This window comes from Elephas maximus, chromosome 4 (assembly GCF_024166365.1).
Source record: "Elephas maximus indicus isolate mEleMax1 chromosome 4, mEleMax1 primary haplotype, whole genome shotgun sequence".
Taxonomy (NCBI): Eukaryota; Metazoa; Chordata; class Mammalia; order Proboscidea; family Elephantidae; genus Elephas; species Elephas maximus.
Window position 1 is genome coordinate 42285489 of NC_064822.1, and position 27697 is coordinate 42313185.

The 27697-nt window shown below is 37.2% G+C and overlaps 2 protein-coding genes across 2 annotated transcripts; both read right to left on the reverse strand.

Moving 5' to 3' along the window:
• Positions 1-225: 225 nt before the first annotated feature.
• On the reverse strand, positions 226-27418 carry HSPA14 (heat shock protein family A (Hsp70) member 14). The gene is made up of 14 exons (XM_049881944.1): positions 27269-27418; positions 26095-26175; positions 25938-26020; positions 17582-17630; positions 17343-17448; positions 16039-16129; positions 14999-15103; positions 13125-13286; positions 11841-11996; positions 9392-9494; positions 4275-4487; positions 3654-3827; positions 1215-1285; positions 226-489 (listed from the first exon to the last, which is right to left on the reverse strand). The coding sequence occupies exons 1-14, from the start codon at positions 27323-27325 to the stop codon at positions 411-413; spliced, it is 1530 nt and encodes a 509-aa protein (XP_049737901.1). The 5' UTR covers positions 27326-27418; the 3' UTR covers positions 226-410.
• Positions 19317-26019, reverse strand: MSANTD7 (Myb/SANT DNA binding domain containing 7). The gene is made up of 3 exons (XM_049881947.1): positions 25938-26019; positions 23368-24096; positions 19317-22872 (listed from the first exon to the last, which is right to left on the reverse strand). The coding sequence occupies exons 2-3, from the start codon at positions 23927-23929 to the stop codon at positions 22349-22351; spliced, it is 1086 nt and encodes a 361-aa protein (XP_049737904.1). The 5' UTR covers positions 23930-24096; positions 25938-26019; the 3' UTR covers positions 19317-22348.
• Positions 27419-27697: the final 279 nt, after the last annotated feature.

Consider the following 27697-nt stretch of genomic DNA (forward strand, 5'->3'; position numbering starts at 1 on the left):
TTGCTTTAAAAAAAAAAAAATGTTGCATATAGTTCTCTAGTTTTTTTTCATTTAATATCAAGGACTTTTCATTGTTCTTAGTTCTTAAACAAGAATAGAAGACTTTTTTTAATTGGAAGTTCTAAAGGCAAAAAAAGTAAAACAATGAGAAATTTCTTGTAAAATTTCCTTCAATAAACTCGATTTAATTCTCAACAGCTTCATGAGAGAAAAGGTTCCTTTATTTCTCACTGATAACAGTTCATCTTAAATGAAAAAAAGAAGTTCCAACATTTACCAATATAGTCATTTAATAGAAACATAGATTATATAGTTCATTTAAAAAGTATTTTAATATAAACTTCACTTATAAACAAAACCAAATAATATTGACATTCTCATTCTAAAAAACTCAAGGTTTCTCTAAAATGCTAAGATGCCACCTCAATAGTGATTGCTTCGCATTTTCCAGTCTCTTGATCTGTGCATGTCACATGTAAAGATCCATCTCTAAACAAACAAAAAAAATAACATTTTATAAGCTCATTTTATAAAAACAAAGTCCTTAGAAATTACTTGAGAACTTACGGTAAATGAGAGATTATTTTAATTTTTGAAAGAAGAGTATGAAGATAAAGAATAAACACAATTTCAGTGTCTTTAAATATAGTTTAATACTTAGGTTGTAATTCTTAGAAATTTCCTCCTAGAGCACTAGTTTCTGAAAAACTCATTTTAAGTTTAAGATTTTATGTAAATTCTACAAACTCAAGATGCATCATGCTGTTTTTAAGCCTAGGCTAAGGCAAACCCCTCCTTATGAATCTGGAATTCTTGCTAAGTATAGTTTATGGACTAAGTCATCCCTAGTATTAATATGGAAAGGATTTACTTGCAAAAGATAGGGGCGTGCATGGACTGTTGCTAGGGAAATGGCATAGCTGAATTTGATTCGCGCTTTCATTTCCTAGAGATTTTCTATACCAATAGTGAAATAAACTTATCCTTTCATAGGGCAAATAATATTAATTATGGAAACCTTAGAAAATTTATATTTAAAACTGATTGAAATTATGTCTCAAATTAGTATGGACCAGTTTTTCAGATTGACTATACCCAAAATAATTAAAAAGTTCAAAAAAATTCAGAAAAACAAATGACCTGAGATGTACTTTTCCTTGTAGGTCAAGTCTCAAAGTGAATTTTTTTAACATCAGAATAATTTAATTTGGTACCTTTTCATTGTAAGAACAGCTAATATATCACGCAATCCATTTTCTTTTCTATCTAAATCCTGGAGTACAACCTGTTTATACAAAAAAAAAAAAAATGACAAAAACAATTCAACACTTGGACATAATAAATTGATTCATCAATTATTCCAAATGACCAAATCTGATTACTGAAAAAACTTTAAAAAATAGGACAGTTTTCAATTCTCCTGCCAATAATTTAAACAGAATTCAGAGACTAGGCAATAAACTTTCTTAATTGGAAATACCTCTAGAAGGATGATGTATAAGATAACTAATGTATTTGTCCCTCTTAAATGTCCTAAATTAAAATGGTTTCCAAGAAATATTGTTTGTCTCAGAAAATAAAGACTACTTTTCTTTTTAATAATTAAGCCATTATCAGTAATCTGCAGATTTTTGGTAAGCTTTTTCTATACATACTTTTTTTAAAAATCAAATATTTTAAATACATTTGAAAAGCCTCCTATTTAAAAGAAATATATGACAAATTCTTTTGTACAATTAAGATTACATTTGTAAATAAGAGATACTAATGAATTTACTGTAAAATTCTCTGATTTCCTAAAGAAGGTGTATCAATAAACCAAGCCTGGAGTTTGAAGTGGTTTTTGTGACTTTGCCAATATCAAGTTTCATGACCTCAGGCAAAGCACTTTTTACTCACTGGTAAATGAGGAAGTTCGAACAGATAGGAACTCTAAAAGGTTCTCTTTCAAATTCAGTGTTGTTATCTTTTAGCTGTACCAAGGTAAAGCTAATTCTTCTTCTTCTGGCATCTTTAAGTTAGGATATAGTGACAGTAGCTGTGATGTCTCAAGTAGTATGCGAAGAGGAAAGGTGATGAAGGTACAGGAGAGAGTAGCTAAAGGAATACTAAGTGACCACCATTTGGGTTTAAAAACCTGATGCAGAGGAAAGTGTTTATACACTACTACACATCAGAATCACCTGGAGGAGCTTTTAAACAATGTGCTAGTAGAAGGGGCCCTACTCCAGCAGATCATAAGTTGGTAAGTCTGAGCTGAAGCCAGGAATGTTATTATGTGTGTGTGTGTGTGTGTGCGTGCGTGTGTTCATTATGCTTCAGTTGGAATTAGAAATAGATATATAAAGCTAAAAAGAATACATATAAATATATAAATTATATATATATATATACACACACACCCACACACACACATTAGAGAGAGAGAGTCACCCCCTCTCCCAATATAACTAGATATTTTAGTCTGGTTCTAGACTTTACTTTGAATGTATGTATTTAAAAAAATAAAAACAATCATACAATACATTCTCTTTTGTTACCTACATTTAACTATACAAGTAATTCATGCTCACGCCCTGTATTGCTTATAAAAAGTTCAGTATAAGGTATAAAAAGTAAAAGGCCCTTCTTAGTATCTTTAAACATACCCACTTTTAAGTTTCCAGAATACAGTTAAAATATGTATAGATATTTTCTACATACGTGCATGAATATCTAAAAATGCACATCTTTTTTTTTTAAACACAAATGACATATACTGAAAATACTGTTCTACAGTCCTTGTGTGTGTGTATGTATGTTTTAACTATATTTCTTGGGCATATTTCTAAGTAAACGGCATCGTTCTACCTTACTCTTTTCAAAGGAGGCAGAGGATCTTATATTATAAAATGTACATGTGGTACTTTGAAAAGGCTTCCCAGGGGATCCTGTTGGAGCATACAAACTTAACCCGTGTCAAAGGCAGCGTGGTAAAACGGAAAGCTCATGAAGCTAAGAGAGTCCTACAGCTCCTCCTCGACCCGTGTGGCCAACCTGAGAGTAAATCCTACCTCTACCAAGAAAATAACAAGGCATTTACTACCCTGAGCCTCAGTTTCTTAATTATCTATAAAATAGAGATAGTAATGTCTATCTCCTAACAGTCTGAGATTATGCTGGTATACTGCCTAGTACCCATTGCCATTGAGTCGATTCCAACTCATAGTGACCCTACAGGACAGAGTAGAACTGCCTCATAGTGTTTCCAAAGAGCACCTGGTGGATTCAAACTGCTGACCTTTTGATGAACTGCCAACCTTTTAATCACTGTGCCACCAGGCCTCCAGATTGCCTACTACAGCACCTGGCATTTAGCAAACAACAATGTTATTTTCCCATTCCACTTAGCTTGTTCGCAAATACCAAGGAGGGTCAAGAGCACAAATACAGAAGCAGTGTAACTACAAACTACTTATTTTCCCATAATGCTTTCAAATTAAAATGGCCTATTTCTTCCCTCTTTCAAAAATGAGTAAGAAGTAATCCATTTGTAAAAATGTGTTGATGTCTATACATTTTGTAGTAATTGAGATATCAAACTGAATCTAATCCTGAAAGAAAAGCTAAACGGTTTCATGTGACTAATTCATAGTCTAATTTTATGTATTCACCTGAGCAAACTTATTTTCCTCTTTTGCAGAATTTTTCCCCTCAGACTCATAGAGCTCAAGGCATACTGAAGATATACTTCCAGGGGCTTGTAATGTGTGTTGTCTTCGAGCTGGCAAAGGAGTTCCTGATGGAAATAGGACTGTGAATCTGTCGGCTCCTGATTCATCCACACCCTAGTGAGCGGGAAAATAATATGCATATCCTTTGAGATTTATCTTTACAATTAAGAAAAAAATAACACCTATGAACGTAATATATTTTTAATTAAATATTTAATGTAATACTAATTAAAAATATATGCCTTGTTGATAATCTAGAAACTACAGATAGGTGAGAAGAAAATAGAAGCGATCCTTAACTCCAGCTCACTTTATTTAAAAACATATTTTTATCTATATTAGAAGCTTCTGATTAAAATTATCATTAATTTTCATAATGAAATTAATGTTAGATAAATATTAGCTAAAAGAACATAAACTCATTAAAAGTAAAATTAAAACTCTAAATTTATAATTTTAGTCAGAGTACCAAGATTTAAGGTAAAAACATAGTATGCATGAAAATTTATAGCAACTAATTTATAATATTTGTATGGAAAAATATAGAAAAGCTAAACATACCTTAATTAAAATATCTTTGGCTGAACACTCTATCACAAGGGAGTCTTCCACTAAAAGGTTTTCTTTCCCAATAAGAATTCCTGCTTCTATTGCGGCACCAATAGGGATAACCTCATCAGGAGGGATAGAATTCAAAAGCTCAACTTCTGGGAAAAGGTCTTTAATTAGCTGCTGTAGCTTTGGGATTCGAGAAGACCCTCCACAAAGGACAACCTAGAAAGTAAAAATTTTCAAATTTTCACTTTTAAAAAACCGGTTATTTCTTAAAAATTAAGTGCAATAGGCCAAGCCATCTTCTTGTTCTTGTATGTAAAATACAAAAAGCCCTAGATTTTAATATATTATTTTAACATTAGTTCCTTACTTACAACAAAATTTAAAACAAGGAAATCTCACCCCACATTAGAATATACAGAGGAACAACGTAGTTCACGATTAACACTGTGCAAATAAGGCTTAATCCCAAACAGTCATTGGAACAGGAAATATTAACATCTTATACTGTTCCAGCTTTAAAAAGAAATGTTTAAATAAGTCTTACAGCATTTTTATGACAAAATAAATATTGCCAATCACTCTAAAACTATTCCACAGACTTTTGCCCTTAACATGGAATAATAATTCTAAGGAAAAACAGATGCTTTCCCAAACTACACTTTAAGCTCCTGGTACCATCCGATCAATTAAATCAGTTGCCCCTGATGAACTTTATATAATATTGCTTAAATTCCTCACCAAATCATCCAGTCTGCATCTATGACTACGGATATTCAGAATATTGAGTAGTTACATAGGTAACCCATATGTAGCCAAATAAAGGAAATCATTAGTAACCACTTCTTGCTTCTTGTTCTGAAAGCTCAGTGTGACAGGGAAGAGGTCCAACTGATGAAAACTAAACCTCTCTAACATCAAGTATGAAATGATAAAGAATAACATATATATCTTCAGGTGAAGGCATGAGGAACATAAGCTGAAGAATACATAAAAAAGTAGGTTTACCTTGGCAAAGATCCCCAAAAGGTCTGTTTTAGAGTAAGTAAAAAGAAAACTCTTCTCTAAAATTTTATGATTTCAGTAAGTTCCATAAGAACAAAAATGTAAATTTTTTTTAATTTCCTAGACTTAACATCAAAAAGCTGTATTAATAAACAAATGTTCTGTGCAAAAGAAATAACCTTGGAAAAACTTGGCTTTTGGACTATTTTCATTTAAAAGGGTAAAAAGTCAAATATGTTACTATTAATGCAGTAACCAGCAAGTTTTAATTTAAATATATCCTTTAAACATCTAGTTTGTAGTGTGAGATTTCTTTTGCAAACTTTAATTTTAATAGAAAATACATATTTCAAACATAAATAACTATTCCTACCAAGAGCTTTTCAAATACAATGTTAGCTGTATTTCATAAAACTGCTGTTAAGAATCAGAAATAACCTAGCTACTTGGAAATGAGAAAACATGAAGCTAAACAACAGAGAGAGAAATACAAAGTACTACAGATTATTCTGAAAGTTAAAAAATATAAGAACACAGTTTATCAAAGCTTGTAAAAAAAAAAAAAGCAAGGCTATTAATAAGGTAAAATTGTAGTTAAAAGTTTTTGAGGGAAATATGTAAGCGAAATAAATGAGCTCACATTCAATTTAAGAATTTAGAAAAATAATAAAAGTGACCTGGAAAATCTGAAGGGGTAAAAAAAAAAAAAGAAAGAGAAAGTCAAGAATAAACCAGTTAGGAGAAAAACAGGATTTAAAAAAATCTAAGGAATGTTTTGGGAGGGAATGGTGGCAGGAGTTGGAAAAAACAATAAAACAGATTAATATCTGACAAAGCTATACAGCTAGACAAGAAAAAACAGAAAAGCTAAAAAAGAGAGAGAAATTAGTCAGTTTTAATCTTCTTTAAATGTCTAAATTTAGTATCGAAAGACACATAAAAATTTTAAGGATAGTACTCAAAATTGGATGTTAAAAATTTAAGAAATCTTTACAGAGACCACCCACACATTATGCACTAATCCAGAATACCTGAAATCAAGAAAAGGTATTAAATTCATTTTTTAAGCACCTGACAGCCTCCACCTTAGGAATATCTGGAGAGAACCTTTAACAACATTCTTAATACTAAGAGTGTATTCGACCTCAGTTCAAGCAACTGGGAGTTGTACTATCTGTGATATCAAAATGTCAGGGCTCTATGATCAGTTAAGGAAAAAAGGAACTTACATTAATAGATCATCTACAATCTGTCACACACTGTACCATATATATTTCATTTAATCCTCCTAACAACTGTATAAAACCCACTGCCCTCAAGTCGATTCTGACTCATAGTGACCCTATAGGACAGAGTAGAACTGCCCCATAGAGTTTCCAAGGAGTGCCTGGTGGATCTGAACTGCTGACCTCTTGGTTCGCAGCCGTAGCACTTAACCACTATGCCACCACGGTTTCCAACCATCGTATAGGTAAGTTATAATACTTACTAATAAGGTTAAGTATTATCACCCTCTTATAAGAAGAATAAGGCTCAAGAAATTAAGTAATTTTCCTAGTCTAGAACAATTAGCATTGTGAGGTTTCTGGTTCAGGTTGGTCTGTTTCCAAGCCCATTCATTTTCCAACACTGCCTTGCTACCACTGTACTACCAAAAAAAAAAAAAAAACCCAAACCCATTGCCCTTGAGTTGATTCTGACTCATAAAAACTAAAAAAAAAAAAAAAATCGACTGCCAACGAGTTGATTCCGACTCATAGCGACCCTACAGGACAGAGTATAACTGCCCCATAGAGTTTCCAAGGAGCGCCTGGTGGACTTGAACTGCCAACCATTTGGTGAGCAGCCGTAGCACTTAACTACTATGCCACCAGGGTTTCCTTCTGACTCATAGCAACCCTAAAAGACAGAGGAGAACTGCCCCATAGGGTTTCCAAGGAGCAGCTGGTGGATTCGAACTGCCGACCTCTTAGCGCCTGAACTCTTAGCCACTGAGCCACCAGGGTTCCTCACTGTACTACAGGCCTTATTTTTTTTTTTTTTATAATCTACCTTCTAAGCCCCACGCAGGTCCCTAGGTGGTACAAATGGTTAAGCACTTGACTACTAGCCAAAAGGTTGGTGGTTCAAAGCCACCCAGAGCTTCAAAAGACAAGTCTGGTGATCTGCTTCCAAAGCAAACAGCCTTAAAAACCTTATGGAGCAATTCTACTCTACACAGACAGGGGTCACCATGAGCTGGAATCCACTCAATGGCAAATAACAACAACAAACCCCCAAGCACCTAGCACAATGCGTGGTACATTATACAATGTTAAAAAAAACATTTATTGAACTGAATTGCAAAAAAAGGATAAAAGAAAGATTTTCATCATACGGCATATACCAAAACAGTAAAAATCCTTCAAACTACATAGACAAATTATATTAAATATTTGCCATACATCTAAACAAAGATGGGATTTATAAGCTCAGGAGCTGATGAGGAAATCAGAATAATAGAACAATACATTTAAGTACATAAATAAGTGAAACTTCTATATGTGAAAAATATTCCTCCCTCCCTAAAATTAAACAATCAACTACATGCCTCAAAAGAAGACTGCGGCAAATGACAGTTAATATTCTGATTATATCAAGCATTAACACAGATACGATTTTCTCAAAAACACTAGGATTTAAAAGATTAAACATGTAAAGAATATGAAATGAATATACACAGGAAACAAAAAATTAAATATTATGAAATAATCTTCTAGTAACCAAAGAAGCATAAAATGACAAGATACCTTTTTTCAACTGAAAATTTATTCTTAAAATGATAAAACTCAGTGTCAGCAAAGTTATAGTAAAATGTACATTCTTACGTACTGCTGATGAGAGTAGTAACTAATTCAACTTTTTTGGAAAGTAACTTGAGATAAAAATAGTCTTAAGTTATTTATACTCTCTGGCCCAATAATTATACTATGGAAATCTAGCTGAAGAATAATCCTAAATACTGTAAAAGCCTGTTACAGCTTTGGTGTACAAAAATAATCACCAGTGAAATAAAGGCACTCTGGTGCCTTTCCCTTTGTAAGATACAAAGATCTATTTTAAATTGTGTTTATGAAGGCTACGCAGTTAATACAGAAAAAGGAATTGGTTACGATATTATATGAAAAAAGTAAAATTCAAAATTGTATATACAAACTCAAAATAGTTATATTCTAGTTATAGCTAGAAAACAAACCTATGCATACAAATTAGACTAGTTAGAAATACTCTAAGATACAACATTGGTTGCCTTTTAATATTTTCTGAATTTTAATATGAATACTCATTAATAATGTAAAAGGAAAAAATTATATAAATCTTAAATTTATAAAAACAGTATGCTCAATGAAGTAATCTGGGGGAAAAAAGAAAACATTAAACAACTCGAATGGTTTTGAAAATCTCAAACTACTTTTCTTAAGCAAGTAGAGAGAAACGGTATGGTGTACTAGTTAAAAGCAGACTCTGGAACTAGATTGTAAATTCTGGCTCTACCACTTACTAACCATGTGATCTTTAGGAAATTACTTAATCTCTCTGCACCTTGGTGTCTTCACTTATAAACCCATTGCCGTCCAGTTGATTCTGACTCATGGTGACCCTACAGGACAGAGTAGAACTGCCATGTAGGGTTTCCAAGGCTGTAATCTTTACAGAAGCCGACTGCCACATCTTTCTCTTGTGGAGCAGCTGGTGGGCCGAGCACTAAACCAGTGTGCCACCAGGTTAATAACCGTGACTAGCTCACAGAGTTACTGGTGAGTGTTCAATAAGTTAATACACATAAAACACTTAGAAACAGTGCCTGGCACATACTAAGCATTCAAATGCCTGTCAGTCTTTGCTCACATATACAAAAAACAGACTGGAAAGGAATTCTTTGCTAGGAGACTGAATATACATTAACTTTGAGTTCAGCAGCCACGAATCAAAATTTAATCAATTTTCTTTACTGATTAAAACAGGCTTAGAAAACATATAAATGCATAAAAATATTCTTTCGGTACCAAAGGGCTGTTCCCTAAATTGCAAATCTGAAAATACTCCTGAAATAATTAAGTAAAATATAAAATTATTACCTTGTTGATATCATCTGCTGTAAATCCACTTTGTTCTAAGAGTTCTCTGATTGCTTCTATACATTTATTAAAAAGTGGAGAACAGAGGAGTTCAAATCTTGCTCTATAAAACACACACACACACAGAGAAAAGGCTTAGGACAATCAAACAAGACATCTTTTTCTGTGAAGAGTAATGCCAAAACCTAATGTGATGGTTCCTAAAGAATGGGTTTATGGTCAAGAATAGGGTATTAAACACCCAGCAGTGCAATGTAATTGCGGGGTAGGGGGAACGGGACAGGAGTCTAAGTTATTCATCTACAAATATATGAGGTAGAAGCCTGTCTTGCCCATGGCCTACTTATAAGCTTCAAAATAATCTAATACTCAATAAACCAAATGATCCTTAAAGATTTAGAAATTTTTGCTATTTTTATACATGAAAATTTTAAAATTTATTTCTAATTATTTCTCTGTATAGTTTGAGACTATGATGTACCTAAGTTCAGTTCTTTTGTACTGTTTGAGAAGCTTAAGTGCTGGCATGTAATTTTAAGATCTATGTTCATGAAGGAAACCCTGGTAGCGGAGTGGTTAGGAGCTACAACTGTGAACCCAAAGGTTGGCAGTTTGAATCCACCAGGCACTCCTTGAAAACCATATGGGGCAGTTCTACTCTGTCCTATACGGTTACTTTGAGTCAGAATCGACTTGACGGTAATGGGCTTTTTATTTCATGTTCATGAAAATGTACTCCTTAATTTTATACTGAATTTCTTTAATGCAGATGAGTGATTTCTAAATTTATTTGTGCTATCTATAGATACTAAAACATAGTTTTATGTTGGAAATCTTTGTGATAACGGCAAAATTTCCTTAATCAGTAAAAATACAAAGTTCTATTTCCTTTCTAATTACTGATAATGATAAGCAAGCAGATGTACTTGGTTACAAACTTAAGTTAGGGATTCTAGAAATAGAAAAGAAATAAAGATATTGTGCCTACAAAGAGATTTCAATTCAACACCTTTTCTGTCTTTTGGGTTATAGCTTTAAATGTTTCTTAAAAACTCTAGAGCAGTGCTGTCCAATAGAACTTTCTATAAGCTACTAGCTACATATGACTACTGAGCATATAAACTACGGCTAGTGATCCTAAGGATCTGAATTTTTAATGTTATTTATTTTTAATTAATTTAAATAGCCACATGTGGCTAGTGGCTGTTGTATTAGACAGTGCAGATCTAGAGTCTTCAGGAAAGCTCAGGGAAGGTGAGGAAGCTAAACTACAAGGGTCAGATTTAAAAAAAAAAAAAAAAGGAATTTAACCAAGTAGTCAGCAGAGTCCTAAAATAATATAATAATGTAGTTATGGAAAATTTTACTATTTCATAAGTTACCTGTTATGTTGTTGGGAGGTTTTTAACAGTGTTAACGAATGGTGGTGTAAATGGTTAAGCCTGGAGATCCACTTCTGAAAGGTCGCAGTCTTGAAAACCCTATGGAGTACAGTTCTACTGTGCAAGACACGGTGTTACTACACGTGGGAACTGACTAAACAGCAACTGGTTTAACCAAGGGTAGCTGTTACTGTTAATAACATACAGCACATAATGACAGAGCAGGACCTCCTTTTGGACTTCTTGGGTAAAAATACAATCATGTAATCAATGTTTTGGATTATATAAAACATGCAGCTATTAAAAACAATTTTATGTACATTAAATGTGTATTTGCTAAATGTCATAAGAGTGATTAAAATTTTAAATGTTGACAATGGATGACTGAGCAAACAAAACCAAGATAGATATAAATCTTCAGTGTGGTATAATGGTTAAGGCGGATGAACCCTGGAGTCAAGCTGCCTGGGTATGAATCCCAGGCCCACCACTTATTATTAGCTGTGTGACTTTTGGCAACTAAACTTCTTCATGTTTCAGCTTCCTCATGCGTAAGAATAATAATAGTAGTTACCTTCCAGCGTTGTTAGAAGGATTCAGCGTGTTGATCATGTATTAAGTACTGAGAATGCTGCCTCCCAAACAGTGTTAACCATTAAGTCATAACAAACAGTAACTGACACATGTGCAGGCCCCACATCGAATTTAAGCTAAACAAAGAATGAGGGACTATATAGGTGAGACTGAGACTGCAATTCAGTAAGAGATATCTGAAAATCTCACCTCACCTTTCTTTAAAAGACCTAAGATGCCTTTTTCACACACTGCTATTTGTAGCTGTAAAATAACAGGACAAGCAACTGACATAATTACTCATGGAACAGCTATTTAGTTTGACAAAAACTGGGCCCTAAGGGTAAAGAAAGAAAAGTGCCCCTTTTATACAGATGGCTTGGTGTATCTCAAATAAATGAACAAACAAAAAACCCACGTGAGAAAACTATACCTAAATATGAGTGCTCTTGAAAATCTTTTTTTTTTCTAAGTTCTTTGAACTTGAGTTTTACCTGGACACATTGCAATCAAAATCTTGACCTTCATATAATGAATCAAGGAAACAATTGGCACTTCCCAAAGTTGACAAAGAGTGTTTTGCAACTTCAGCACTGTTCATCAATTTCATCATGGCTCGAGCGTTTCCCCTCACATCATGTTTGAAAGATCTAAAATAAAAACATAGACTTTGAGGTTATATTTTTACAACAACAGAAAATGAAAAATACATACATAAATAAATTCACCCTAACTAAAGTCTGGACGATCCCTATTAGGACGATAGTGAATCAATATCACACACCAGGTTTCAGTATCTGCCTTCTAATCCCGTTAAAATTTCCTAAGAAAATTCTGTGCAGTTAAAAAAAAGGTTTTCACAAAAATAAATAAATAAATAAACAGAAACCCGATTTACTTAATACTATGAATTGCTGCATTATGTATCCACAACAATAGACTGTCCTTTCAGGTAAGTAGAGTAGATGTCATCTTTTTGCAGGTGAGACAAACAGATTAAGGAGAGTTATGTAAATGGGTCAAAGTCTTGTATTTCACCTATAATCACTGCACAATTATTGTTTAATGGTATAAAATTGTCTATCTGTCCAGCATAAAAAACAACAAATTCTAAGTGCTTCTTCAAAGAAATTTGACACATACAAATATGCAAAATTATAGTTCCTCTATCTTCAATATAAGGTTTTTAATTAAAATTTAAATTTTTAAATTGCTTGGTAAGTCACATCTTTATCACAAAAAACAGTATAAGTCTTTATTAATCAAATGAGAAATTACCATTTTCCAAAAAAAATTTTTTTGACCAATCTAGTGTAGCTGAGTCAGTGGAAAACACTATGCTTTCAGCTACATTTTTTTCTTTTTTTTAAGAGCAGGAATGTCCAAAACATACCTGTTACAGGTGTGATTCTTGATATGTCCAAACACACTTAGAATTCTGAATGGAATAATTACATCCAGGAACAAAACTTAAATATTCCTTGTGGCAGCAGATTAGTAATTTAAAAAAATACCCCATAAGACATTAATTCTTAAGATTTAACACTGGAATATGACTATAACATAATCTTCATCAGGTCTAAATTTTTTAAAAAACTGTTCAGAAAGAAGGGAGGCCTCAATGCCTGCACTCTCCTTTACCCAGACATAAAAACAGAACATGAATAATTAAAATATCCAGTTTGAAGCAGAACAATTTAAAATAAATCACACACACAAAAAAAGAACCTGAAGAGTAACATCAATCAAAATGTATTTTCAAGTTCTTTAATACTCACCTTTGAAACTCAGAAGCTAGATACTGTGCTAAGGTTTCGGTGAAATGCGCACCACCTATGTTCTCATCAGTGTTTGTTGAAAGAACACGATATATCCCACTGTTAACTTCCATGACACTGACAGACAGGGATGTTCCTCCGAGCTTAAATACCAAAATATAGCTTCAAAAGAAAGACAACGTGTAAGTCATCAGAGAATCACAACATTTTAAAGCTACGTTGAACATTGGAAGTCATTTAGTATAATCCCTTTGAATTACAAATGAAGAAACTGAGAATCTCAGATGAGCAAATTGTCTATATTCACTTAATGATGAATCAAGCCTAGAGCCCAGATCTTCTAATTCCAAGAACCAAGTTCTTTTTCACTTAGTCATGCTGGTAAAACTGTATTCTGAGTATCTGGAGTTCAAACCATTAAAATTTAAAGTAAATCAAGATCAGATCTATAATTATAGTGAGTTGTAAGAGACTTGGATATAAAAATTGTATATATCAGTACCCATGATTCGATTGTGCAAGTTACTATTGCAATAACACATAAAACACACAAAAACCCAGTGCCGTCGGGTCGATTCCAACTCATAGCGGCCCTATAGGACAGAGCAGAACTGCCCCATAGAGTTTCCAAGGAGTGCCTGGTGGATTCAAACTGCTGACCTTTCGGTTAGCAGCGGTAGCACTTAACTATGCCACCAGGGTTTCCAAAACACACAAAACTAGGAGTTAATTCCTGATTTCCTATGTATGGAAAATTTGTAACTTCTGATATTCTACATTTTTACTTAGTTCACCTAAAATAATTTCCTAGTGATTTATACATATTTCTTTAACTGTGAAATATGAATCAGGTGAAACAGAAATTGAACACAGGGTCTGGATTAATTTCCTTAAAGTTGCATGATGCATCAGATCTATTAAAACATGTTCTGACAACTAAATTAGGGGTAAGGTGGTTTGGTGGTAAAAGTCTCAAATTCCATGCAGGAGATCAGGTTTGATTCCTGGCCAGTACAACCTCGAGCACAGCCACCACTCATCTGTCAGTGGAGGCCTGTGTACTGCTGTGATGTTAACAGGTTTCAATGGAGCTTCCAGACAAGAAGGGCTAGGACGAAAGGCCTGAGGTGATTTACTTCCCCTCCTCCCCACAAAAAAATCAGTCAGTGAAAACCCTATAAATCACAACAGACCAATCCTGTTGTGGATGGCAACTCCTGTTACCCTGAGTTAGGGGCTGACTCAAAGGTAGATAATAACAATGATGTCTTCCTATTTCACCATCAAAAGAAGTACCAAATCCCCATTCTGGATTTCCCCCATCTCCTGCCGAGTTAAATTTATATAAAAGTATCTACCATTTCTAAACATGTATATTAATTGAAATTGGTAGTAAAATTAACAGTGCTGTAGCTTGAATTAGAATTTGGCAGTGTCTTTTTTTTTTTATATAATTTTTAAGTCTTCCACCAATAAAGGGACAAAATAAGGGTAATAAGAGGCAGAAAAGCACCACCTTCCATCCTATTATGTCCTTCTCTGCTTTGCCCCTGTTCTCATTTATTTGAAAAACTCTAGGTGAGAGTTCTGATGTCTTTTCATCCACAAAGTTTGGGAACCACTGCATTATATAACAACCCCTCTTTATATAACTAGAGCCCTGGTGGTGCAGTGGTTAACATCTCAGCTAACCAAAAGGATGGCAGTTCATATCCACCAGCTGCTCCCTGGAAACCCTATGGGGCAGTTCTACTCTGTCCTGTAGGATCACTATGAGTCAGAATCGACTCAACGGCAACAGGTTTTTATTTACATAATTGCTATAATCTAAAATGTTTTCTGCACTGAAATACAACTGCCGGTATGGTTTTTACCTTTTTTCTGTGGGGGAGTCTTGTCCAATTCCATAAGCAAGGAGAGCTGCGGATGGTTCATGAATTAATCGCAAAACGTTAAATCCTGCAGCTCTGGCTGCCTCCCTGTAAACAATTTACTTTCAATGAATTTAATATCACAACACGTTGAATTCTACATTTTCAGAAATGCTCTGCTAAAGATTTTATGCAACAGCAAGTTAAGATTTCATCAACAGAACATGAAGTACAATGATCTTTAGAAGCGAGATAACAGAAGCTAAGAAATGGATGGAACCATACAAGAATAGGTCCTTTTTTATTTAAAATAATGATGTTTGGAGTTCATTTTCTTGACAAAGAAAATACATGCTTATACTGAGTAAAAAAATTAAATTTCTCAAATATGCCCATTGTTACAAAGTATAAAAAGAGTAAGACAAACTTATAATCATTTTGGAATTGTCCAATTTCTTTAATCTAGGGTCATTGTTTTCAAAAGTAAGTCAATTCTCTGCCTCAGAAGCAATTTCAATGCTCGCCAAAGCCCCAGATGGAATTCTATCCAGGGAAGCAACGGCGTGCGTGCTCCGCAATTATATTTGCATAATGACTTGTAAATGCTACATATATATACACACACACACACTATATATACTATATACATGTATATATATGTATATATTGGTATTACGATCTAAGAGGAAGAAATAATTACAAATATTTTCTAAAACTGCATATTGTTATATAATTCCCACATAAACCTTAATTACATGAAATTTAGCCAAAATGATTCATAAACATCAACTTAACCCAGTAACTGAAAACATCTTAACCCATTAATCAAAACAGCTAAGGTACACCGCATCTAATTTTATGTTCTCTTGGCACTTCAAAAAAGACAGAAAATATTAATGATCATTACCATACTGTTACTTACAAATAGTTTTACTGCCTAAGATATTTTCAACTACAATTTTACCTTTTACTATTTAATGATACTATAAAATTTGTGTTTCCTTTAATTAAGCAAAGACGACAAACCCATGTTATATACTTACCCAAGAGCGTTTTTTTGCTTTTCTCCAAAATCAAATGGAACGGTAATAACTACATCATTTGCATCTGAGCCCAAGGCAGATTGTGCCGTTTCTGTTTATTAAAAAAATATAAAAAGAAATTTTGATGGAACAGAAAAAAAGTGAAGTGATACTTTCTGAGATTTATTAATTTGTGTCAAAGATTTTCTCACTTAAATAATTTTTCCAATTCCCTTGATTGCCCCACCCTGTCAGTTTTCTTCTCTTGCTCTCTTAAATCATACAGTACTTTTTGTGGTTTTGTTCATAGTTTGTGGACATGGAACCAGGTACTTTTCAAAGAGCCTGGCTCTTAGGTTTCAAAGTTTAAGCCAACCCTTAAATCAGACAGGTTCCAGAGAGCAAGCTTCTAGTGCGTCAATGTGAAGACACCATGTCAGTTCAACACATTAAAGGGCTGCCTTCTATCCCACAAGTTCATAGCCAAACTCCAGAGCTGAAGGGAGCCTTATAAATCATCTACTCCAGAACTTCTAAAATTATTCCACAGAATACTACGTAGCTCATAGCCTCCGTCTGTGAAGTAGTGATAAACCAAAAAACCCTAAAATGAAACCCACTGCCATTGAGTTGCTTCCGACTCGCAGCAACCCTATAGGACAGAGTAGAACTGCCCTGTATGGTTTCCAAGGCTGTAATCCTTACGGAAGCAGCAGCCACATCTTTCTCCTGCAAGGCTAATGAGTTCGAACTGCTGATCTTTCGGTTAACAGCCACGTGCTAAACCACCATGTCACCAGGGCTCTTAATCTGCCTAATTATTGCTGAGAGTGAACTGTCAATCTTGAAGAGCGAGATAATTCACTAGGAGTCCCTGGGTTGTACAAACAGATAACTGCTAGACTAACAGGAAGGTTGCAGGTCAAATCCACCCAGAGAAGCCTCAGAAGAAAGTCCTGGCAACCAACCCACTTCTGAAAGGTCACGGCCAGGAAAACCCTGCGGGGTGCAGTTCCACTCTGCACACGTGGGGCTGCCACGAGACTCGATGAGACGGCAGATGGAAATAATATCCACTCTTCACCAAGCTTGTTTGACCACTAAATCTTAAATTCTGAAAACGCTAATTTGGTCCAATCCAATTACTTATAGGAAGACTAGGTTACATGGCCAGTTAGTGGCAAAGCTAAGTTAACAGTTTAGGTCTCCTTCCTGTTAAAACCTGCTGAATCTCCCTGCTTCTGCCCAGATTCAAAACTTATTTTTTTCTTAAGGTAAACTTTGAAAAGATCATTAAAGTTAATACTATCTCTTTTGCTCAGTACCTTTCATTTTACTAAAAATCAGCCTGGCAACATCTTCTGGGTTAATAAATTTTGTTTCTTCTCCGGTATCTATTTCATATCGTAATTTCCCATTTTTTTCAATGACCTACAAAAGAAATAGTTATAATTGTACTAAATAAGGAATCATTTTGGTAAAAATAGTTTCAAACCAATGTTCTATGTTATGACTTTGGCAATTAGTTTGTGTAATCAGGAAATAATAATAGAACCATACTCACTAAACATTTACTTTCTGTGATGTATTTCTGGGCCTGTGGATCCTCAGAGCTGTCCATAAAGAAAGTAAAGAGAGCCAAGAATTAAAATCAATATTGCTGATATGTAAGGGTTAAAGAAGACTGTATTTTTCAATACCACTGAACATGAAAATATAAACAAAAATACTAAGTTGCTTAATAAAAGCTTCAAATATTATAGAAGATAGGATTAAGTGGATGATTTTCAATGGCTATAGTAATTCTATTAATGTGTTGATCTTTGCATTTGAAATAACTCTTATTAACCTTCCTATTATTAACAGATATATTTTGGGGTGATTTTTCATAGCAGTAATTTATTTTGTCATGTACTCTCATATCTACGATTCAAACAGCTGAACAAAAGTATGAACGTTGCACACGGAAAGGTGTTATGAGAGTGAATCCAGCGTGCAGAGTACTTCAGGCAGATAAACCCATTTTGACTCACAGACCTACAATAATGTCCTACACAAAGTGGACAGTAAACAAACATACTATAGTACTGGAAAAATTTAAAAAGTAAGTGTAAACAGGTTCAGAAAGGCTCAGTGACTTCTGAGCTAATAATGGGCATAGCCAGGACTTGGCCCATGTCTTCTCCATCAGGCTAGTTTACCACACTGCCTCCCAGAAGATTGTAAATAATCAAAGTTCAGTACTTCTGCCTCTTGAGCAGGGATAGAACTCTCTGATCCTTGGCTTACTTTCATCTACAAGTCAAGATGAACTAAACTAATACTTTTACATGAAATACTTCTTCCAAAGGGCTAGGACTATTTTACTCAGACACTAGCCTTACATGTTTCCTAAGAGGAGTTCAAAGTTAATAGTGACAATAGCTGAAGAAGGAGCCCTGGTGGTACAAAGATTAAGTGTTTGGCTGCTGACCAAAAAGTCAGTTCAAACCCACCCAGCAGCTCTACAGGAGAAACACCTAGCAATCTGATTCTGTAAAGATAGACAAGAAAACTCTATGGGGCAGTTCTACTCTGTCACATGGGGTCACTGTGAGTCGAAATCAACTCAATGACACCTAACAATAATTGCTGAAGGGTTACTGAACATCTGAGGACCCTGACCTGTATAAATAAGCAGCACAGGAAAGGGGTTTAAAATTGACTAATTCAGCTTAGAACTCTGCCTAGAATACTTGCAGGCTCCTCTTACTTCCTTCTCTAACCCAACTTCTCTATCACCTAAAAATCACTGATCGATGACAGGGGAACAGGTGAGTAGCTTGTCCAAAGTCACACAGCTAATTAGCAGCAGAAATGACTAGACTCTAAATATTCAATACAAAGTTCAGTGTTTTTTTCATTAAATCCTCCACTCTTTCTTTTTTCTAAACCCAATGTTTAAACTACATTCCAGACAAGTATTTCGAAAGTGGGGCGGGGGGGGGGGTGGGGAGATGAAGAGGGCCCATAGTATTTTTTTTTTCACCAATATTATAATTTCAGCATAACATTTACCAGTTGTTTTCTTTAGAATAGAGTTTAAGTCAACCAGGATAATTTATCCTATTATATGCAATTATCTACCACTGACACAAGATAATTTGCCAGGAAGGGTATTATATCTATAAAACTCTTAGAAATGGAAAGTTATTTCTCAATTGCCATGCAAACAGAATGCACAGGTAGCTCTTAGGGCCATGTATGGACGAGACACTGGATACTAGTTAGCAGGAAGCAGAGAATGGAGGTGACAAACGATCACAGGTATCACCAGAAAGCAGTGGACTGACCCACAACTACATATAAGTAAAAACTTTATTTTTCCACACCAGGATTAAATTACTTAACAGAAAAACAAAGATGGGGGGGTGGTATACCCAGCACCTCATTTACATCATGATCTTAAGGAGGCAGAGAGTTAATCCTACCATTGTACCTTTACTAGTAATGCCATTTTCTCTTCCTCCTCCCACCTTAAATGCCTCTTACAGTCAGTGGGCCCACAGACTTGACACACACCAGCACTAATGTGCTACAGGGTCTTCTTCTCCACTACAGTTACATGATAGTGACTTACACGTTTAAAAGCATTTTTACATTCATCTATTCATTTGATCCTCACAACATCCCTGTGAGGTAGGTAGGACAATTAGTAGTTTCCTACTTTATAGACGAGAACCCTGAGTTACGTAACGGTAAAATGACTGGCCTGGGGATGTACAGCTAGTCATGGTTGGGCCTAAAATTTAGGCAGGATTCCTGGCCTTGCTTTCTTACACACTGCCTCTGCTATTGCAACTTCCCTCCTCTGAACAGTATTTTTAGCCTAGTGTTGTTTACTCCTTTAAAAGCACTTTGCCCTTTAGTCTTTCCCCAAAACATTAAGATCACTTCATCCACTAGATTCTCACAATACTACCTCCAAAGCTTAACTCAACTTGTTTTTTAGCATTTCTCTTATCCCATGTGAATTCCTGCCTATGTACTTTGCTACCATTAATAGGTTAATATAGTACAGGCCTAATTCTCTGTCAAGTACTTCTCTCTGCTGTTTCAGAAAGTCTACCTATTTATATTAGCCTCATCCTGTTATAACTGACATTTACCCTTCCACATTACAGCCTAAAAAATTTGAGAAAACACATATATCCATCCCCATTTTGATACCTTAAAAGCATTACTTCTTTAAAGCAAGGAATCTGTCTTGGTGTGATGCTTAGTAAGTTCATGAGTATATTAATAAATATTAATGTGACACAATGTTTCCTTAAAATCCAAGTGTTACCAGTATTTCGAACATGCATTAATATGCTGCTGTGACTGAAATTAAAATTTTATTTTCCTTTTGCCTTTATTGGGTTATGCTGCTTATCAGAATTTTTTTAGAACTAGAAGGTATTGAGGCACAAAAAGGGCAAGTGATTCGCCCAGTGTAACAAACCATGCCAGAATTTGAACTCAGGAGTTCTAGCTAGATTCCAGTGTATTCTACCACACCAGCTACCTCCCACATCCATTACCCATTCATCAGAGCAGTTCCTTGCCATTTATTCATGGTTCCAGGTTATGTTCCCACTTTTTTTTTTTTTTTGACCACTTCACCTATTTGTATTTCTAGCATTTAGTTAAGCATCTAAGCTGTCCCAACGTGCCCACTTTTTTTTGTTTTTTAAGCCTCTAAATTGTAGGAAAGCTTTTTAAACTCCAATGCCCCCTATTTGTATTTCCTAAAAGTACAAAGTAAACCACTAAAACTTTCGGTTAGTTCAATGATGGCCAATACCCTCTTCCTTTCTAAAGTAAACTGGAAGTGTGGCTGAACACCTTCCTATCTTCCCAAAGGAAGGCAGGGGCTTGTGCTTCAAATGAATTATCTACTGCAAGGAGACTTTATCAACAACACCTTCAAGTGTTCCCAAAGCTGAAAGACAAGCAAAGCTGTTCTTTCACTACATACATTAACTAGGTGAACTTTTATGGATACCATCTGAGAAAAACTGACTTTTGCCAGTTCCCCAGAAGGAAAGTTTTCTAGGGCTTGCCCTCTGTAACATACTGGACACAAAACCAGCTAACAGAAAAGAATGAAATTAGCGAAAAGCGGATTGAGATGCTGATATAATCTGAACTGTTTCCACAATATTCGAACGGCAATCAAAATTTAAAGACAAATACATATAAAAGGACCCAAATAATAAGAAATGCAAAGAATTTAGTTACATTTACCATTTTATAAAACGGCCAGTATTTCATTTTATGAAAGCCTATTATCAGTATGAACCCTAACACACTACGGAGACTCCCTGTCAGTTCTTTTCTATATTGTATACTGACAGACTAAGAATTAGTAAAATGAAGAAGGAAAGATGGTCCAGCTGTTAGCAGTGCTTAGTAATACACATGTCACAGACACAGCAGTGAAAATATAAGACATAAGGATACAAATACATTTTGTCTACATTAGTCAAATGAGCTATAAACCAAACCCACTGCCCTTGAGTCGATTCTGACTCACAGCAACCCTACAGGACAGACCCATAAGGTTTCCAAGGCTGTAAATCTTTACAGGAGCAGACTGCCACATCTTTCTCCCATGGAGCAGCTGGTGGGTTCAAACTGCCAACCTTTTGGTTAGCAGCTGAGCACTTAACCACTGTACCACCAGGGCACCTTCAAATAAGCTACAGAGGAATTAAAAAAAAGGAACATTTCGAACTCCATGATGCAGTCAAAGAGAGTTAAACTAGTAAAGGAAGGGTTCAAGCAATGAGATCATGGTATACAACAATGCTTCTATATCTTGTAAACTAATGTGCTTCACCCTAGCCATATGCATTAATAACTTACATTTGTATAGTGCTTTTAAACTTTTAAACCCTTTCACATCTATTAACCATTTGATCCTCACAACAACCCTGTGAGGTAGGCAGGTCAGGCATATGATCTATTCCCCATTTTACAGATTAGGGAACTGTTATAGAGAGGTAAACTAAATCATGTCACACAAGGAATCAGTGACAAAGCCAGGACTAACTAGCTCTCTGGATGTGGCTCAATCCTTTTTCCACTAGGCCGCCCCTCAAATTTCTGGAAGGTCTGTCAATTAGTGGAGAATCTTGGGAAAAGGAACTTGCCTGTTTTCTGCTATTACTTTGCGTATTAATGGTCCATCCACTTTTTTTTCCCCTGAGGACTAGGTGCATCAGAAAAGGAGCCAGAGGACCAGGAGGCAGATGTTGGAACTAGACTTCTACTAGTTTAGGAAATAACTCCCTTTTGTAACAGATACCTAACTTTTGGTATTAGAAATTAACCTTTGAAGCAATTTTTCAAGCCCTAGCTGAAAAGCACCAGTTGCTTCTTCCACTGCTGTTGCCAAACGTCTGACTGCGATCACAGCATCCCTGCGAAGCTCATTGGCGGTGTCTTGCTGAGCACTGGCCTCCTCACCAATAGCAATCAGCCTGTCCAATTTTTCTTCCTCACGTTTTGAAAGTTCTCGTGCCAATCTCCTGTTTTCTGCCAGCTCAGCAGCAATAGTCCTGGACACTGAACGCCTTCTTCGCCTTGCCCACCTTGGAGGTGGCTCACTGGTCAAAGGCCTATCTCCACCAGAAACAAAACGAACTCTGGAGGAGGAGACTTGAGGGCGCTGTGTGGAGGCTACACCAGGAGCGTTTCGGCTGGTGCTGGTGCAGGGACTGGGCTCACCGGACACACCCAGTCTCGTCATGGTGCTGCTCTGACAGGGAGCAACTGCACCTCTGAAAAGGTTGTGGGAGCTGCTGTAGCTGGGGGTCCCTTGAGAGCACCCTGAAAAACAAAGCAACAATGTTGCAACGAGGACATTCCTGCTAAAGGAATGCTTGGAGCCAGCAGCAGAGTTGGGAGACAATTACAAAACTGGCAGTTCCTGGCAAGATCTCTTCCAACAAGGGATTGGAAAGACTTCATTTCCTTAACCTGGACACTTCACCTCCAAAACCTCCCCCTCATCCTTCCTGAAACCCTCTCCATGTAGCTATCCAACCCCACTCCATCTCTACAAATTCCTAAGAACCCATTATAAATAATGCCAAAACTAGTTTGGTTCCAGAGTACTTCTAGGTTTAAAGAGTTCTAACACTTCACATACCTAGGTTTATAGCTTTTAAAAACCTGGAGCCCTTTATCTCACCAGTAAGTTAAAGAGGTGGGTGGAAAAGTAGGACAGAAATGGCGACTATAGGAGACTATACTATCTGAACATATAATGCTGTTTAGAACCAAGTTGCTCCAGGACCCCAATCCTTCACATGCTTGAGTTACCTGCACCCGAGGATTCATCCCAGGAGTCCTCAAGGTCACTGGTTTCTTGAATCCGGTCACTGAGTCTCAGGTGACAATCCTCATCTGATTCCTTAACCGTTTTCATGACAGGCTGATGATCTGCTACCTGAGTCCTTTTTGCTTTCAGAATGCCGGTTCCCTCTTCCCCTGCGCGATCAGAGGCCACTAAATTCTGATCACAGCGCTTTGCCCAAGCAGCATCCTCCATTAAGTTGTCTGGATCAGTCACTATCTGATTTCGGAGAAGCTGATCCAGCATATCATAAAATGGACAGTGCGGTGGATCAGCCATACTTGTGGCATGGGCAACATACGCTTTTAAATATAATGCCTTCAGAACTTTAAACTTGGAGCGGCACTGGCGTTCGGTGCGGCGGAAGCCTTCCTGCTGCATTCGCTTAGACACAGCCTGATAGACATCTGCATTGTGGTGCACAGTCTGGAGGCGCTGAATGTACTCTGCCTCGCCTAATATGGAGAGAAGAGTTCGTGTCTCCTGTCTGGACCACCGGATGCCCGCACTGCTATTGGTACTGGCCATGGTGGACTGGGAAGGAAGGCTAGCTGAAGAAAGCTCCTGGACAGCAAGGTGCAAATCTGAAGGTGTGGGGAAGCTCTGTGTGCTCTCAGTTTATTTCCAGGAGCCAGCCGATTCTTCCCTCTCAGGGCTAATTGCTGAGAAGCCAGGTCCAAGGACCGCATTTCTGGCTGGAAGGCCACAGGGGAATGAGAGTTACAGGGAGGGTGTAAGGATAACTTCGGCAGCAAGTTAAGTGGAGCTACCTGTAAGTACTTCATAAATAGGCATGATGCCAAGACTGAGAAAGCCCCACTCGGGGAGTTCGCCCAGGACAGATACTGGACCAGGGGCTAACAAAGGCCTTACCGGTTTGGTAACAAAAGGACTAGTTTCTCCACATAGGGCTAAATGCTTCCAAAGCTGAGACCTGGTACAACTGTGTGTCTATAAAAATCACCATTGCCTGGTAAGCAGACAGATTGAGGGAGCAAAAGCAGCTAGCTCTGGAGAAGTGCTAGCAGGACCATGTTGCAGCAATATGTCTGAAGGGCGCTCATCCTTTACCAACCTTTGCTTACCTAGGTAACAGGCTGTGACCATGCGTTACCCATCTATTCCTATGGCACTTCTTTATTAAAAGGTCACTTTCAGTGCCAGAAAGGTGAATTTAAGTTGTTCTTGTTAATACAAAGCTTTCTAAATAATACAGTAGAAGACGGCTACACCATTAGTCTGACCATCTGCCCCAAAACAGCAGCATGACACAAACAAACAAAAACATACTGTTGGTCACTTACAGTGGTCCTAGCTTCAAGACTTATCTGCAACTCTCGGCTTTTTTCATGAGTTTGTAATTTGAGAATTTTTGACACCAACGGATTTATTTTCAGTATGCTCGAACTAAATTTTATGAATGAGTAAAAGGATCTGGGAGTGTAGCTATTGTCACAAAAATTTGAATTCTCTACTGTTTTTGATTTAGTGTATCGATATCCTAAGGGAAACAATTTATATCAAGTTCAGTTAACTAAAAACAGGTATGTGACCAAAAAAAAAAAAAAGCTCTGTGTGTGTGTGTGTATATATAAACATTAAAATTAACCTATAACCTCAAAATCCCAGGACCATAAACACAAGCAAATTCCTACTTCAATTTCCAAATGAACTAAGGGCAAAGGAAAGAACCTGGGGCTGAGGATTAGAAAATGTGAAGTACGATCTAGTTCACCCCCTAACTAATTTAGGAATGCCACAACTTATATGTGCCTTGATTTTCTCATCTATAAATGGGGAGGGAAAATACCTGTCTCACCAACCTTGCAGGGATGTTAAGAGGATTAAATAATAGATGTGAAAGCACTTTGAAATTTTAAAAACACTATGTCAAGTATTACTACACAAGCAAAAATGAAAACCTCTAATTATTATGGTAATCTATAATTTGAGGAAACAGAAGTCTGGGAAAGCAATTCTCTTTAATCTTTTAATTAAAGTCACAACAGATTAACCTGATTCTTACTTAAGACATTAATTAAGCGATTTCTCTAAAGATTAAATTTGCAAGCCTACCAGAAAAGTTAGTTCCAAGACAGTGTCACAAAGGCCATAAAGGAGAAAATCAATAGCTCCTACACAAATTATGAACAACTGTAATAGGTTTTGTAAAATCCAACTACAGTGCAGTCTCAAATTCCCACAAAATCTTTCAAGTTCTTCCAGTTAAAAAAATACAAAATTGTGGAAAGTCCAAATTACCCTATGAGTCGAATATCAAAAATGAATATTGGCCATTACCAATACTCTCAGACCTGTCAGCAAGAAACACAGGTCTGAGTGCATCCCATTCTTCAGAAGACCCAAAACAAATAATCAAAAGAAACAGTCTATTGGGGGTACTCTCCGAAATGACTCAGTTGTGAAAAGCAACCAAAGGACAAACTGTGGTGTTTCTGGTTTCATTTCACATTATGCTTAAAATTTATAAACACAATTTTATCACCATATGTGTAAGTACTATTTCATTCCTTACCTTCTGCCAAGGATCTGCTTTACTTTCATTACTGTATTTGAAATATTTCTTATTCTACTTTGCTTTGCTGCCAGTCCAACAACCTGAAAAACAGCAATATATTACAATGTTTGTAATTTTTAATTACTTCAAAGTACAAACATGATGGGACTAGTACCTCTTCATTTTCGGAGTAAGCAACAACAGCTGGAGTAACTCTGTCACCTGCATCATTTGCAACCACACCAGCCCTGCCATCCTGGATAAAAACACACAACTGTATTAGTTGTTTGGGAATGAAACACATAGTCTTATTAGACATATTCTGACACATGTGGGTCAGTGGTACTTCACCATATATGTGGGCGAAATTGTATACCAATATTTTACATTTGTATATAATTACCATTATTAATTTTCTGGACTTTATAGAAGGCCTACGTTCCATGAACAGCTGCCTCATTTTTTCAGTCTGCTCTGCACAGCCAATAACCGGATCAAACATAATAACCACCTTTTTACATATAATAACAACAAGCTTATTATTACATCACTCTTCCTTACTTCTGTATCTTCCCCCATAAATACATCTTCTACCCTTCTCTTCTACAAATTAAGTAGTACTAATCCCTCTGGCTTTTGCTTACAAATCATTTGACATTTAAACCCGGGACTAGGAGCAGGGGACTTCACTATTATTGTTCCTTCCGACTTTTCACTGATAAGAGAAAGACCACAAGCCCCCCATCACTTTCAGTCTCACTTCCAGAAACGACAAGTCAGTACAGCAGGCACGATCAACTCGCTCACAGCCAGGCACGGTTCACGAGAGCAACCATCCAGTTCCAGATCGCGTACACCCCGCCCTCCCCTGTCAACAGTACAGGGACCTCCGGCTCGCAGATGTTCGGGACCCCGACACGCCGCGGTGCATACGTCTCCGGGCATGCAACTAACTGCCAGACGTCCCGGGGACCCCGCGACCACCTTCCGGCATGCTGCGGTCCTGAGATCGCGGGAGCCCGCGCCCGTCTCGGAGCGTCCGGGGCCGCGACGTCACCAAGACCGCCCGCCTCTGGGCATCCTGCGGCCCCGACATCACCGGGACCCCGTGCCCACCTTCAGGCACCCTTCAGCCCTGACGTCCCTGGAGCCCCGCGCGCCGACGTCCCCACGACACCCCGCCGCGGGGAACCGAAGCCTGGTCCGCCCGACCCTTCGCCTTTTCCCCTCACAGTAATGCCACTCCACGCGCCGTTTCCAGCCCAGCAGACGACCAAAGGAGTTGACCCGCGGCCAGAGGTCAGACTGGCCGACATAAAGTCCATTGCCCAGCTCCCGAAGCCCTTCACCTTATAGACGGCCACACAGGCTGATGTGCAGCCCAAGTGCACGCCGATGGCCGCCATAAGGCGGCAGGGACAGCAGCAGCAGTAACGAGCAGTCTCCCCAGTGGCAACAGCTACCGGCCACCGAAGAGCCCCATCAGCCACCGCGGAGACTTCACGTTCCCGCCCGCCCACTGCGCTGGTCGGTCCGCGTCTGCCTCCTGAGTCGCCGCCAATCAGTGCGAAGGTCCCGCCTTGCGTTCCGAGGAGTCGGCCAATTGTTTTAGTGCGTCTCTCTCGGCTGAGAGCGGGTAGCACCCCGTGTAGAATAATACGCACGCGCTACACCGGGAGGGAAAAGCGGCTCCTTGGCTCCGCCCCTTTGCCCTGTTACGAGAGCCAATGGAAAGTCACGGTTCAGTTGCGTCATTTATCCTAGCAACTAGGGGCAGG